The sequence below is a fragment of the Choloepus didactylus genome, chromosome 11 (assembly GCF_015220235.1).
Source record: "Choloepus didactylus isolate mChoDid1 chromosome 11, mChoDid1.pri, whole genome shotgun sequence".
In the NCBI taxonomy this organism is placed as follows: Eukaryota; Metazoa; Chordata; class Mammalia; order Pilosa; family Megalonychidae; genus Choloepus; species Choloepus didactylus.
The window spans coordinates 66148366-66162524 of NC_051317.1; the positions used below are offsets into that span (position 1 = coordinate 66148366).

Sequence of the window (14159 nt, forward strand, 5' to 3'; positions counted from 1 at the left end):
CAGCTCTCTGCATTGTCCGTGCCCTCTGCCTGGAACACTTTTCCCCCAGATAAACCATCAGGCGTGCATTTCCTGGCTCCCTCTCTAGGCTTTATTTTTCTTTCTGTGGCACTCATCATCTCCTGGCATAGGATTACATACATATTTTAATTTATTCTTAATTCTCTAGCCTATAAACTCCATGGGCAGAGATCTCTGTTTTATTCACTGCTATATCCCCATGACTAGAGCTATTCCTGACCCCTAATGGGGGTTCGGTAAATATTTACCAAGTGAATTAACGTCATCTTAATGAGGTGTATATAAGATGCATCCTCTTGGCAACAGCAGCTCATTACCTAAGGCAAAAGCTCCAGTGGCAGCAGCCAGTCTCCAAAATGGCCAAGGATCCTGGCCCCGCCTGCTGTTCATGACCTTGTGCAGTTCCCTCCCATGTTGTACCAGGGTTGGCCTGGATGACCAACATGCTATGGTAACCGTGATGGTGTGGCGCTTCTGAGGCCAGGTCATAAAAGATATCGTGGCACTAGCCTTCATCAATCTTTGATCACTGGCTCTGGGAGGATCCAGCTGCCAGGTGACGAGAAGGCTCAGGCAGTACATGGAGAGGAACTGAGGCCTCCTGACAACAGCCGCATGAGTGAACCCCTTGAAAACAGACCCTCTACTCTGTCAGGCCTGCAGCCCCCATCCATATCCTCACTGCAACCTCGTGAGAGGCCATGCACAAGAGTCACCCAGTTACGCTGCTCTTGAACTTGTGACCCATAGAAACCATGAGATAATAGATGTTTGCTGTTTCAAGTCATGGAGTTCGGGGGTAATTTGGTATGTAGTAATAGACTCCCTCTCCAGTCTCATGCATAGGATTAATTTTTGAAGTTCCAGAGAACTCTTACACAAGATAGCAAAGCTCCCCCCATATCTCTCTCTATCCTTTATGCAGAAAGGCAAAATCTGGATTAACATCTATCATTTTTTTGTTTTATTGCTTAACTTATTTGCAAGAAGTTCTTATATTCCTGTATTAGGTAATGCAGATAAACATTTTGCTATCTATAGTTGGATGATTCCTGAAAACTACAATTACATCTAAGTTTTCTTTTGGTTTATTTTAAGCTGACATCTGGTTACTCAGAATAGATTGAATCCCATTCTGTTTTTGGAAATTATCATACATGGAAAACCAGTTACCTGACTGTACATCTAGTTTGACCTAGGTGTACTATGGAAAATGAAGCTCAAGACTTTTTTTAGCCCCATTCATTTCTCAGACCTAGGTCCCAAATAAAAATTTTAATAAGTTTTCTTTATTAATAATTGTGCTCAGTTAAAAGGCAATCGAAATGCGTTATTAAAATTCCAGGAAAAGGATGAAAGATTGGGGAAAAAATCACCCTATCATCTCACCACAGTTACACATTTGGTTTCTTATGCATCTTTTAATATAGTCATATAGGGTAGCCTAGTACTTTCACAGAACACGTGCTAAGCATTCCCAAAACTTTAAAACATCATTTAAAATGCCTGTATAATATTTTATTAGCAGAAATTATGCAGGCTACCCAAACATTCCCCTTCTCTTAGGCCCTATAGTGACACTTTTTTAAAAAAATCTTGTAAAACTTCAGGATACAGAGTCATAAATCAGTTAACTCACTGGCTTCTGTGGTTAAATGCTGTTTTTCATTGCTCCATTTGCTCCATTTCCAGAAAGTTTCAGTAGAACAACGAATCCGAAAAGTATATGTAGTATATGGGTTTAACTTGCCCACAGTAACGAGATAACTTGAATTTTCTACTCCTTTGATTGTGGCATTCCGCTATTAGAAAACAAATAAATTGGTATGTATAGATATGTGCATGTGTATAATGTGTGTATGAATACATACACACACACTTCTTTTTGATAAGAAAGCCTCCCAAATTTGTAACATAAATCTACTAAATGTCCATGAGAGTTTGAACATATAACACTAAAAACAGTTCATCCACTATTTTAATTCTTACATAAATTCTGAGTCAGTGAATTATGCCCTGTAATAGCAATAAACAAAATTGGGATGTCTTTTTAATTCTAAATTGGATCTAAATATTAATGGTCAATTAAATTATGCAAAGGGGATCATACACTTTTGATAATTAGTCAATGGTTAATGGTGATGCAATAAACCTTATAATAATTTAGTAATATGAGATGATCTTGAGGGTTAACAATATTATTAAGATGAAATTTGGAAGCTTCTTGGAGGCATGTATCATTTTTTATACCTCTTTTTTTATGTGTTCCTTAGAACTTCTAGTATGGTGCTAAACATGAAGAAGAATATTTAATAAATACTTACTTAAATTAAATAGACAAAGTTAAAATGAAGCAATTCTAAACAAATTTGAAGACTTGCATGTCTCAGGAAAGGCTCTGAGCTCCCAATTACTTCTTACAAAGAAGTTTTTTGGGTTACATTTCGCAGTTTGGACTCATTTCCTAGAAATTGTCAGTAAACTTCCAAATGAATATTTATTTTGGACTTAACACAAATTTCAAAATGGCGTGGTACAAAACTGAACTTGAATATTTAAAGTGTATTAAAAAGTCATGTTTTGACTTATAATTACCAATTTTAATTACAACTTGCTACCATCGCTGCACTCAGGGGTTTTGAAAATCACTTCTACTCTCTAGTGCTGCTTGGTTCATTAACTGCTGTTAAAGGTTACAGCAAAAACTACTCATTCACTACAAATTTATTGAGTGCCAGCTATATGTCAGGTACTATATTAGACCTGGGAACATTCAGAGTATTAAAAGTCAAATTTATGTTCTATGACACCCAGTATTATTACAACAGTTTTCAAATGCTAAATATAATGCTGTCATTATATTGATGTATAATGTCTCGGCTCTTAGTAAATCACTACGATAAATAATCTGAGAGCTTATGCACATCTATTTACTTGATTCTTTTTGAAAATTATTCTATCCAAAATAACCTCAAAAGACATTTATAGAAGAATCATACTCACCAATTCTTGCACTGAATTAACTTTAGTAATTTCAATTTGACACAAAAGATTAATTTTTGCAAAGTTGCCTGGTAAATGCCAAGAAAGTATAACAGCTGTTGAATTAGTATCTTTCACTTTGAATGAAGTAGGAGTATGAGGATAAACTGTAAATACAATTTTTAAAAATGAGTTACTTAAAACATGTATTTCAAAGTGAAACACTATTTTCTAATATGATGAAACAGGATAAAAGAAAACACAAAACAAAAGAAATATCAATATTATCTATTCTACCTAGTACTTGTGGAATCCACAAAGCCTCAATTTACTGTTCAAATCATGACAATTTTTAAAGAACAAACCATGCTCAACTCTTCAATTGGTGCTGGGAGCACTAAAAGGTAGCAAGATCAGTTTCTACCTTTTAAGGATTTTCTAATTTATGTGGGGAATGACCAACAAAAAGAGTGTTTATGTTAAGTACAGTGTAAATGAGAAGAACAGGTATTAACTGCCACAGGAATTCAAGTGTAGGAGCGGTAGGGAGAGGCTTACAGTGCAAACGAGACTTAGATGAGCTGTGAAGGCTCAGAAAAAAACTGGCAAAAGAAAAGCAGGAAAGCATTTCAGGCTAGAAGAGAGGTACAGCAAAGCAAACTGCCTGTCACAGAGGGTGGTAGCGTAGTGGGGAGAAAGAATCCCACAGGGAGATAAGGCTGAAATGGCAGAGGGTGGGCTAGTACGTATAAACACTACTGCTCAAGTATAAAACGTAGCTATGCTGACCTTGGGAAAAATCAGGAAACAACAAAGATGATGGGAAGGAAGAATTAATAAACGTGACTTCTATTTACAAGTAAGACAACAGGATCATCTGCTATTCACTTTCCAGGCTGTACCAAACAAAGTTACACCTGACTGTGAGTCTCTCAGAGAAGGCCTTTGGGCCACAGGTCTCAGTGCCACGGAGCTGGGCAAGGAGTCAATGCACACAGAAAGACCATAAGCTGAATGCCAAAGAGATGGAACACATCTTATTTTTATTGAGCTATAGCTTAACGGTCTTGGTAAAAAATTCATAAATCAACAACAATAAAAAGGAATGAGCTATTGAGAAATGCAACCACTTGGATGGCTCTCAAGGACATTTCCCTTAGTGAAAAGTGCCAATTTCAAAAGGTTACATACTATATGATTCCATTTATATAACATTCTTGAACTAAAACATGACACAGATAAAGAACAGATTAGGGTTGCCCAGGGACAAGGACACAAGTGCAAGAGGTAGGGGCAGGGAGGGTGCTAAAAGGATAGCATAAGGAAGTTCCCTTGTGGTGATGGAACAGTTTGTATTCTGATTGTGGGAAGAGCTATGCAAATCTACACAAAGGATCAAATTGAACAGAACTATGGATATACACCGTGCTGGACTGAATTGCATGCCTGCATTATGGCGGATGTGGGCCCACTGTAAATAGGACCTCTAGAAGATGTTACTGCAGTTCAAGCGTGGCCCCACTGAATCAGGCTGGGTTTTAATCTCAATCACTAGAGTCCTTTAAAAGCAGAATGAAACTCAGACACAGAGAGAGATCGCCAAGGAAGGAAGCCAAAAGTCAACAAAACCCAGAGGAGAAAGAAAAGGACATTGTCATGTGCACCACCACATGACAGAGAAACTAAGGACCAAGGATTCCCAACAACCAGCCCCACAACCCACAGTCTTCAAGGAGACAGCACTGCCTTGATGACACCTCAATTCTGGACTTCTAGCCTCAAAATCGCAAGCCAACAAATTCCTGTTGTTGAAACCAACCAATGTGTGGTACTTGTTCTAGTGGCCAGGAAATTAAAACACACACACATAAATACAAACGAATGCATTGAGTAAGGGAGTAGTCTAATCAGCAGCATGGTACCAGTGTCAATTTCCTGGTTTGGAGACGATACTACAAAAAATGTCACCACTAGAGAAAGCTGGGTGAAAGTTTCACAGAACTGTAACATATTATTTTTGCTACTACCTGTAAGTCTGTAATTATTTCAATATAAAAATGTAAAAATTTCAGAAATAAAAAACTATCAGTCACTCTGGTTTCTAAGTAAATGACTAATTCAAATTTTTCTTTTGAATGAAATGGTTAAACTTGAAATTATATATTTTAAAGAATTAAATACAATGCACACAATTAATATTAAGTAACTATAAAGAAAATAATCAGTGAAATTAATCCATAAAAGTACTTTTCATTAATCTCAAGATGGGCAATGGTTTATATAGCAGCTTACCTTTTTCAGTTATGTTAACTAAAATTGTTGATTCTGAATGACCAACAGGATTATGAGCATTCAAGGTAAAATTATATATTTCTTGATTTGGAATCATCTGAAAGAACAACTGATAGCTTTCATTTATGGGCTCTTCAACTCTTTTAAATACAATATTTTTTCCTGAAAAACTGTGAATTAAAAGGGCAATAAAGAATTTAAAAAAATTTCAAGATGGCAAGAGATATCACACAAAAAAATGAATGAGTAAAAGTCTAATAATCCTTTTTTAAAAAGTGTATAATTCTAATTATAGACATATTATACACTCATAGAAGAAAATGTATAAAATACAGAAAATGATAAAAGAAAATAAGAATTACCCATGAGCCCAGTAGCTAGAAAGTCTTTGTTTATATTTGAAGGAAGGTTCTTCCTTCCAGGATTTTCTCAAAAGGAGCCAAGAAATCGCATCTGCCTGTGCTTATACTGCAGTATTTTTAGTATAAACAATTTTATTCAGCACATTCAGTTTTATATCTTGTTCATGATATAAATGAAACAGAGCATTTCCCTACGTAATTTAACATCCTCCCAATGTACTCCTCATGGTTTAAGTTTTATATCCTTTCCTGATTACCTTTACCTTTCAAATAAAGTGTAACTTGTATTGCGTGGGCCCACCAATTCTGTCGATCTTCCTGGATCCCAAGTGCATACGATCTCTTTTAAATCACGTGTTTCACAATTCAGTTTTTGAGGAATATCAGGCGGATCTAACAGGAAAAAAGAAAAAAAAAATGTAGTTACATATGGATGCATACATTTTCCCTGAAAATGTAATGTTTTACAAATGCTAATTACATTTTGCACAACTTCCTGAAAATAATGAAATAATTTACTATTTACATTTTACTTTGGAGCACTGCATAAATTATCACATTCTTCAAATGGCATGTTTTGTTGCAGTTCATATTACATTAGAAAGGATGAATTAAAACATACTTAATTAGAATGGTCATTGCCTAGAATTAGAGGAGTCACTGCCTAAACATCCCTGAAGATTGAGAAAGTGATCAAATGAAAGGGAGGAGTAGCAACAGACAAGATAGGATTTAACAAAGGATTATGACTACTGAATCATTACAAACATATTTTTCTTTAGTCTCTAGTGTACTAGAACAGCTAGAAGGAAATATCTGAAATTGTGGAACTGTAACCCATACTATACTTTGAAATTTGCTCTATAACTACTTGTTAAACCATACTTTGAAAGTTATCACTTTTCTGTATGTATGTTATATTTCACAATAAAAAATGTTTAAATAAAAAAATAACATACTTAACAGTGACTATCAGCCCATCAGGAAACTCCCCAATAACAACCTGAAGAGATCAACCATCATTTTTTACCTTAAATCCTACATCAGAGTCTAGTACAAAGAACTGTGTGTCCAATAAGTGAATTCAGAAAAATCTGTAGGTTAAAAGTATTATCAGCTATCGTCTATAAACTATGAATTGAAAACAAGTACTAATCATATTAAAAGTCACCATAATCCATGTTAAAAGTTTCAGAGTTTCTAAATAAGTTATAAGGATTATTATTTACAAAGTAATTCTTTGTAAAATTCTGCATCTGTATATACTGACCAGTGCTCTTTTGTTGCTTTTGCTCTTTATTCAAACTGTTCCTACCTTGGCTCTCAAGGGGCACAAACAGAAAAAGAGACCTTTAAAGTGATAAATGAAAATGCTGCAGTCTGACACAACTAACTATAGAAATTGATATTTCTGCAATCGTGTTTAAGCAAACATATATAGAAACCGATATTCCCTATAGTCACATTTACCTGAACTATTTTTCACCAAAAAGTTTGTTTTTAAACAGTTATCTACTTGTTGAAAAATTCAGTAAAACAGTTTTAGTTTTAAAAAACTCTGAATTTTTAAAACAGACCTTAGTTTATAAAGCAAGACTTAGAGAATTTCACATACCTTTTCCAGAAATCAGAATAAAATCCTTCAATGATATTCCAGATAGTCAGAGAATAAATACTGACATATTTATTCTGAAAATTATTTTAAATCTAAGACCAAACTTTCAGTCACTTTATTAAAATCATGTACCAAAAAACCTGAATATATTTAAGATGATGATTTTAGGATTTGGCAGAAATATTAAGGTGAAACACTTAAAATCCAAATAACAGGAGCAAACCAGAGAAAAGTGGGAAGGAAGGAAGGAAAACAATAAGACAGCACTCGAAATGTAATGTACTTTGTTTTCAAAGATATGAACCAGAAGAAGAATTAACTGAACCTAGGCTTAAGTTAGGTGTAAATCAGTTATATTTTTATATGCCAAAAATAGAAAATGAAATTTAAAAAACAAAGCCATTTTCAATCACAGCTGGAACATTAAACACCTAGGATTAAATTTACCAAAAGAAATGCAAGACCTCATGCCACTGGGATAAATCAAAGAATACATAAATAAATGGAGGAATATACCATGTTCATGGCTTGGGAGACTCAATGTTGTAAACGTGAAAATTCTCCCAAATTGATTTATAGATTTAATGTAATCCCAACCAAAATCCCAGAACATTTTGAGTGTGTGTGTGTGTGTGTGTGTGTGTGTGTGTGTGTGTGTGTGAAAAGCTGATTTTAAAAGTCTTTTTGTTCTTTTCAACAAATGGTATGTTAACAGGCATCTTGATCTCTACTTCACATCATAACCTGCTCCTTTAAGTTTCTAAGTAGCCAAGGTCTTCTGAAGGAAAATGCTCTGCTGCTCCTGAGCTGACAAACAGTGAGCAGCACTTCAGCCTCCAAAGGTTATAAATGAAGGTTAGAGCATGAATTAAATAGGTTTGTTCTAGTATTATGATAAAAGATAAGACCACAGCTGGAAATAACAGAAATGGAAACTGCATATTCTCATCTTTTAAGTTTTAATTTTTTCTTTCGTACTTCTAAATGGATACCTCAGTTTTGGTTATTGCTTATCAAGCAGCATGACCACATGTACCAGCGGTTCTCAACTTAGCTCCCACGGTCATTTGTGAGGAATGGTGTAAGCCTTTTCTCTAGAATTCCATTAGGAAACAGAATTTCATGTTCTAAAGTGTAAATTCAAACATAATCTCCCTCTCACTTGAATTCCAAAACGCATTACTAAGAAGGCAAAAGGAGAGCAGAGTTACAGCTAACAAGCTGAGAATTGAACCTAACCCTGGTTAAACCTTTGGGAGTGGGTCAGCGTTTAAGTCATCATGAGTTACCATGGAAGAAAAGAAGGGTTGAGAGCAGCTGAGCTGGCCCCACGGCAGAGAACAGTAACAGGGCAAAAGAAAAATCACTAAGCCACTGCAAGAAATATCACAAATCCACTCAATACAGTTGATGCACTTTATATTCATGAGACCCTAAGACCAAACTCAGAGACTTTCAATTAGAACACTGGGAGGGAGGGGCGCACCCTGGAGGCAAACGCACTGGCGACACCAAAACGTCATTGCTACCACAAAGGAGACAAGAAAACTAAAACCTCCAAGCACATACTAATCTGTGGACATCCAACACAAGCCGTGTAGGAAGGGCAATGTGCCACAACAGTCCTTGGGAACATCATGGCATTCCAGAACTGAGAAGTGATTGTGCTAAGAAAGAGGTCCCAAAGAACGGGGCATCACTAAACAGAAGATACAACGAGAAAGTGAGTCTTCCTCTCCCCCCATCCCTCCAGCCACTGTGTTCTCCTCCAATATATTATTTGAAAAGCCAGAGCACATATTACTGGAAGATTCTGTCTAAAATGGCTACAATTTCTTTAACTCAGGTTTCTTTGTTTTGTTTTGTTTTTTGTTCGTGTTTTTTAAAAAAGGTATATTTTTGCCAGGAGGGAAATGCATATGACATAATTCCTAATTTAACAATATAGGACTAAGAAATATGATTACATTCCAACAACCTTTGACTCAACAAAGCTGCTTACAAAGAATTTAAACTAAAAAATCAGCAGCCGGATGTCCAACTCTTGTTACAAAACCTTACCAGTTATATACATCAGATATGAAGGAAACAAGTTTATCTTAAAATAAGCAAAAATTCTGATGCCTTTGTATTTAATTTATATTAAAGAGAAAAGGAAGAAACAGAAGCACCACCCCCCCCCCCCCCACACACACACACACTCTTACAGGAATAGAATTAAGGCTTTCAGGGAGGACCAAAACAAACCAGGTTAACAGAAACTCTGTTTAATATTATATACTCACATCCTGCAAAAATAACTGTTCCAACCATGTTTGTTTCTGTTGTGAAAACCACATTTGTTCCGCTACTTGCAGAAGCTGAAATATTATGGATCCTGATTGCAACATTTTCCCCATCAAGATGGATAAGAGGACACATTTTTCTGCCAATCTGTGCAGATAACACCTGTTCTTGAGTTACACAACAAAATGTTATATCTGAACCTACAAGTATCACTTTGTCTTGAGGAAAAACCTTAGGATGAGAATCAGGAGACCCTAGAAAGAAACACAAGGAATTACAAATACTTAATCGGTATTTTATCATAAAATAGTCTCCACAATAGACTTCTTTTTTTCTTAAGATGGTTTTTGTAATAGTTATCCCCCTATCTACACAAGATATTGTTAGGTCATTGGAAGAGTGGTGGCTCAAAGATAAGGTATGTCTCCCAGTTTAAAGAAGCCAGACACACATAAGAAATAAAAGTGTGTGTGTTTTTATTTACTAATCACTGGGTAGTGATGGTGGGAAAGAGCGGGGCAAAATCATAGGTCAGTGGCTAAGGTCACAGGTTAATGTCTAAGTCTCAAGGTTCAAATTAAATGAATTTATATACAAATATAAAAAATACATAACAAAAAAAACACGAAAGAAAAAACACCACTTATTAAATGATTCCATTCCTTTGAAGTTATTCTATGCATTTACATATTAGGACAGACTTCTAACTTTTCCATCAGGCTAAATATATGTTCAAGTACTCCACATCCTAAAAAGCACTTTTCTTCCACCCCAACTCTCCACAGGTTAAAGCCATACTATTTGTTTTTTCTAAATAGCCAATCTTTTTAATTACTTCTGTTCTTTCTGCCCATTCACTCTTCCGTCTACTTCAACCTGGCTTCTACCAACCACCTCTGCTAGACTGGCTCACTGGCCAAATTGCTCACCCTAATGGTCCCTTCTCAGTAAATTTTCTCTTTGACCTCTAGAGCATCTGCTGTGTTGCCCCAAGTCTTCCTTCTCCCTCCCCTGGATTCTGTATAACTGCACTTTTCTGGGCTACTCTAAACCCGGGGGCGTTGGTTTGTTTTGTTTTATTTCTTTTGGCTGGCCTCTCACTCTTTCATCTCCCCTTAGACATACAAGCTTCTAAGGGTTGTATCCCTGGCTCCCATTTCTTTTTCCCTGAACTGTATTAACCTCCAGGAGTCCACACGTTTCCTATCACATGTATGCTAAAGAAATATACATCTTCAGCCCCAAACACTCAACTGTATGTGCCAAATTGCCTATTTCCAACTGCCTATGAGACACTGCCACCCAGATTCTTCCTAAATACCTAAGCTTGATATGCTAATATGATATTTATCTTTCCCACCTAAATTGTTCATATATTTTCTGTCTCAGTGAATGCATCACCAACCACCCAGCTGCCCTGACACTTATTTTTGTCTCTATTTATCTCTCACCAAATGCACCCACTCACCAATTCTAATTCTGTCTCATAAAGAGTCTTCATACCTTTTCCCCTACTCCATTTCTAAAACCCAGGGTCCTAGTTTACATCTTGGTTGTCTTTTGCTCAACTGTAAAATGATTCCCCTTATTTATCTACCTGCTTCTAGTGCCTCCTTCCTCCAATCCACTTCTTCATATTACCATCAGAATGATCTCTCCACTTTGGTGACCAGACTTTTTATTAAAGACTTCATCTTACTGTTAAAATTTTTCCAAGCCTTCTCCCACTGCCAGCATTCCACCTGCATACGAGTTTTATTCAATCGACAGATGATTTACGGGATGCTGACAGACTCCTATGTTCCTGCAACAACTCAGCAGCCCCCAGGGGTCTGCTCTGTGGCCCAGAAATTGGGGACTACTTAAAAAAATAATAATGCCCTTATTACCACCTACATACACTTTTTAATTTTTCCTCAATGCCAACTACAGTGATTATCAAACCTTGTTCAATCACCCAGATTTCATCCTTCTTGAATCAGAATCTCCAGGGATGGGGACTGGAAGATTCCCCCCGGTGACCTTCATGCAGCCAAATGGGGTTCAGAGGACTGAAAGCTTAAACTAACCGTTCCTACTTGAGAAAGACTAACCTAATTCATTTGAAAACAAATTATTTAAATATGAAGCTTACAGGAAACGTTCTTCAGTGGGCTCCAATTACTCCACTCTTTGTGACCAGAAAAATGAAGATCATCAATGTAGCATCTAATTCCCACATAATGTGTGGCACACTCCAAGGGCATGTCCGAGGTCCAACTCCAGTGATGAACTGTATCTTTACCATTCAGAGTTGTGTTGAGGGTTGCCTAAAAAGGTGCAAAACCAAATTATATTTCTAAGTGGTGATATAGTCTCCCTTCCTTTAAGATAAAAAAAAAAAATGTAACAGATTGTATACAATCATCAAACAAGGGAGTTAAAGGTTGGCAACTGATATATATTTTAAAAATAAACATATATCAATCTAAATACAGGAGTCTAGTTGCTATAGATAGCAGAGAGTATCTCCAACAGCAAGTTGCTACTAGAAGATATGCTTCCACCAGAATAAAGAAATAAGAGGAAGACAGGGATTCAGGAAAAAGAGGAGCCATCAAAGAAAAAGGTGAAAGGAATCCCCTGGACAATGATGGACACCCCTTGAGCCACATCTTCCTAACAGATGTGCTGAAAGACACTGAGGTTTGTCTTGAATGGGTTACTGGTAAACCTGAGTATTAATCCCTGCAACCCTAGGGGGTGGCTGGTTGGAATGGGGCTGCTGGAGCCCCCGCAAGGCCACAAGCAGCCTTGTCAATTTACCCGAGTCTGTGTTATACAGATACTGCCAGTATTTACATGAGTCTTTATGTGAAAAGGTTGGAAAGCAAGTCAGAAGTCCCTCAGAGAGACTTAATTCATGAAGATAAAACTGAAAACTGAACATTTCAAGAGGAGAGTCACAAAACCCGAAAAGAATTTAGAACTGAATGAACCAAACAGACAAAACTGAAAAAATGCCACAGTACAAGCTGTTGTACCAAAAAAAGGAAAAAATAATAGTAGTATATCCTACTTGGCAAATACTGTTTACATAATTATAATATTGGCCTATCAAAATTTACAATATAACTCTATTACCATACTGGAAGAATGGAAGGTGACAGGGAACGTAAGAGAGTGTTTGTGTGCGTGTGTGTGTGTGTGTGTGTGGGCTAGGGTGGGAGGTATGAAAGAGGGCTAAATTTTCACCTTCTATTGCGGGAAGTAATATTGCTCAAAACTGAAAGGAAAAAATCAAGAAATAGCAACATCAGCATGTTCTTTGGAGAAATGGAGATAAATAACCAAAGAATCAGCTAAAAGAGTTGAAAGCAGTCGTTTCCGGGGAGAGAAAAATGGGAGTGGGGAGTGGAGGGTCTTGAGAGCCGGGGCCAGGGCCACAGTACATTTCAGCTCCCAGGGCCCCCTGACATCACGCACAGGCTGTGCCTTGCAGGGTGTCTGTGGCTAGGCACAGAGGCAACAGCACAAGCTGTCCAGTGCCTTATAAGCAGAGCACTGACACAGGGAATTCTTGACCTTTAAATGACTACAAAATGATAGCATTAGAGCCTATGACAAAGTGACTCATGATAAACAATAAAGAATTAAAATACCGATATTAATAATTATAAATTAAAATGCCCAGTTTTACTATGGACCTGAGTCATTTTCCCTCTTTCATTTCATTTTAAAAAATTAATTTGTCCTTTCTCTGTTTTCCTTGCTGCTTAGTAAATTTTCCATTCAATTATTACACTCCCCCAAGTAGGAAATCACGACCCAGTCCTTCTGATCTGTTAGGTCTCTTATGGCAATGAGTTATGTGGTCTTAGAATAGTATTTCAATCAGTTATCTCTGACTTCACTCAAACTTCAAAGAGTAACCCTCTTATTTCAGAATCCCGAAATGAGTTTTATTTTTTTAAAGCCACTTAAGTCCCCAAAGGAAGTAATATCTACTATTTGTTTAGCAGTGTTAAAGATATTGGATCATTTACTTTTTTTTTACAGTCCCTAGAGCAAGTATTATTCCCATTTTACAAATGAGAAAAAGGACATTTTGAAAAGTCACCCTAAGCCAGGAAGTGGTAGTCCCAGAGTACAAAATGTTACGCCATAAGAAAAAGTTAAGCAATACAATTTTAAATAAGTAATTGTTTTAAGACAACAATGCTAGCGCTACATCAAAGCTAACTGAAAAATTAGATTCACAGCCAAGAATTGCTATTAGAATTCAAGAAAAGAGAGCACATTCTAGGCTGAGGTAATTAGGAGGGGTTTTCCATAAGGGGGGTAGGATTTGACCTGGGTCTTGAAATGTGGGTTCAATTTGCAAGGGTGAAGAGGAAGGGGAGGGGCATTTTAGATGAAAAAAACATACCTATCATATAATATAACTCGCAGTGGCCAAGAGAGCACAGACTCTGGAACCAAACTGCCTGGGCATGAATCTTGGTTCTGCCACTTACTGTGGCTGTGACTCTATTAAATAGGGTTGATAATAATAGTATTTCCCTTGTGGGGCTGTTTTGAGGATTAAAAGGATTAACATACGCCAAGTATTTAGAACATTC

The 14159-nt window shown here is 36.7% G+C and overlaps 1 protein-coding gene across 1 annotated transcript in view; it reads right to left on the bottom strand.

Annotated features, from left to right (window-relative positions):
• Positions 1-14159, bottom strand: part of LIFR (LIF receptor subunit alpha) — a 79043-nt gene that overhangs the window by 23733 nt on the left and 41151 nt on the right. Inside the window, 6 exon segments of the mRNA XM_037798784.1 lie at positions 1661-1823; positions 3025-3170; positions 5296-5465; positions 5921-6050; positions 9558-9812; positions 11693-11867. Of these exon segments, the coding sequence (XP_037654712.1) occupies positions 1661-1823; positions 3025-3170; positions 5296-5465; positions 5921-6050; positions 9558-9812; positions 11693-11867 (1039 nt within the window).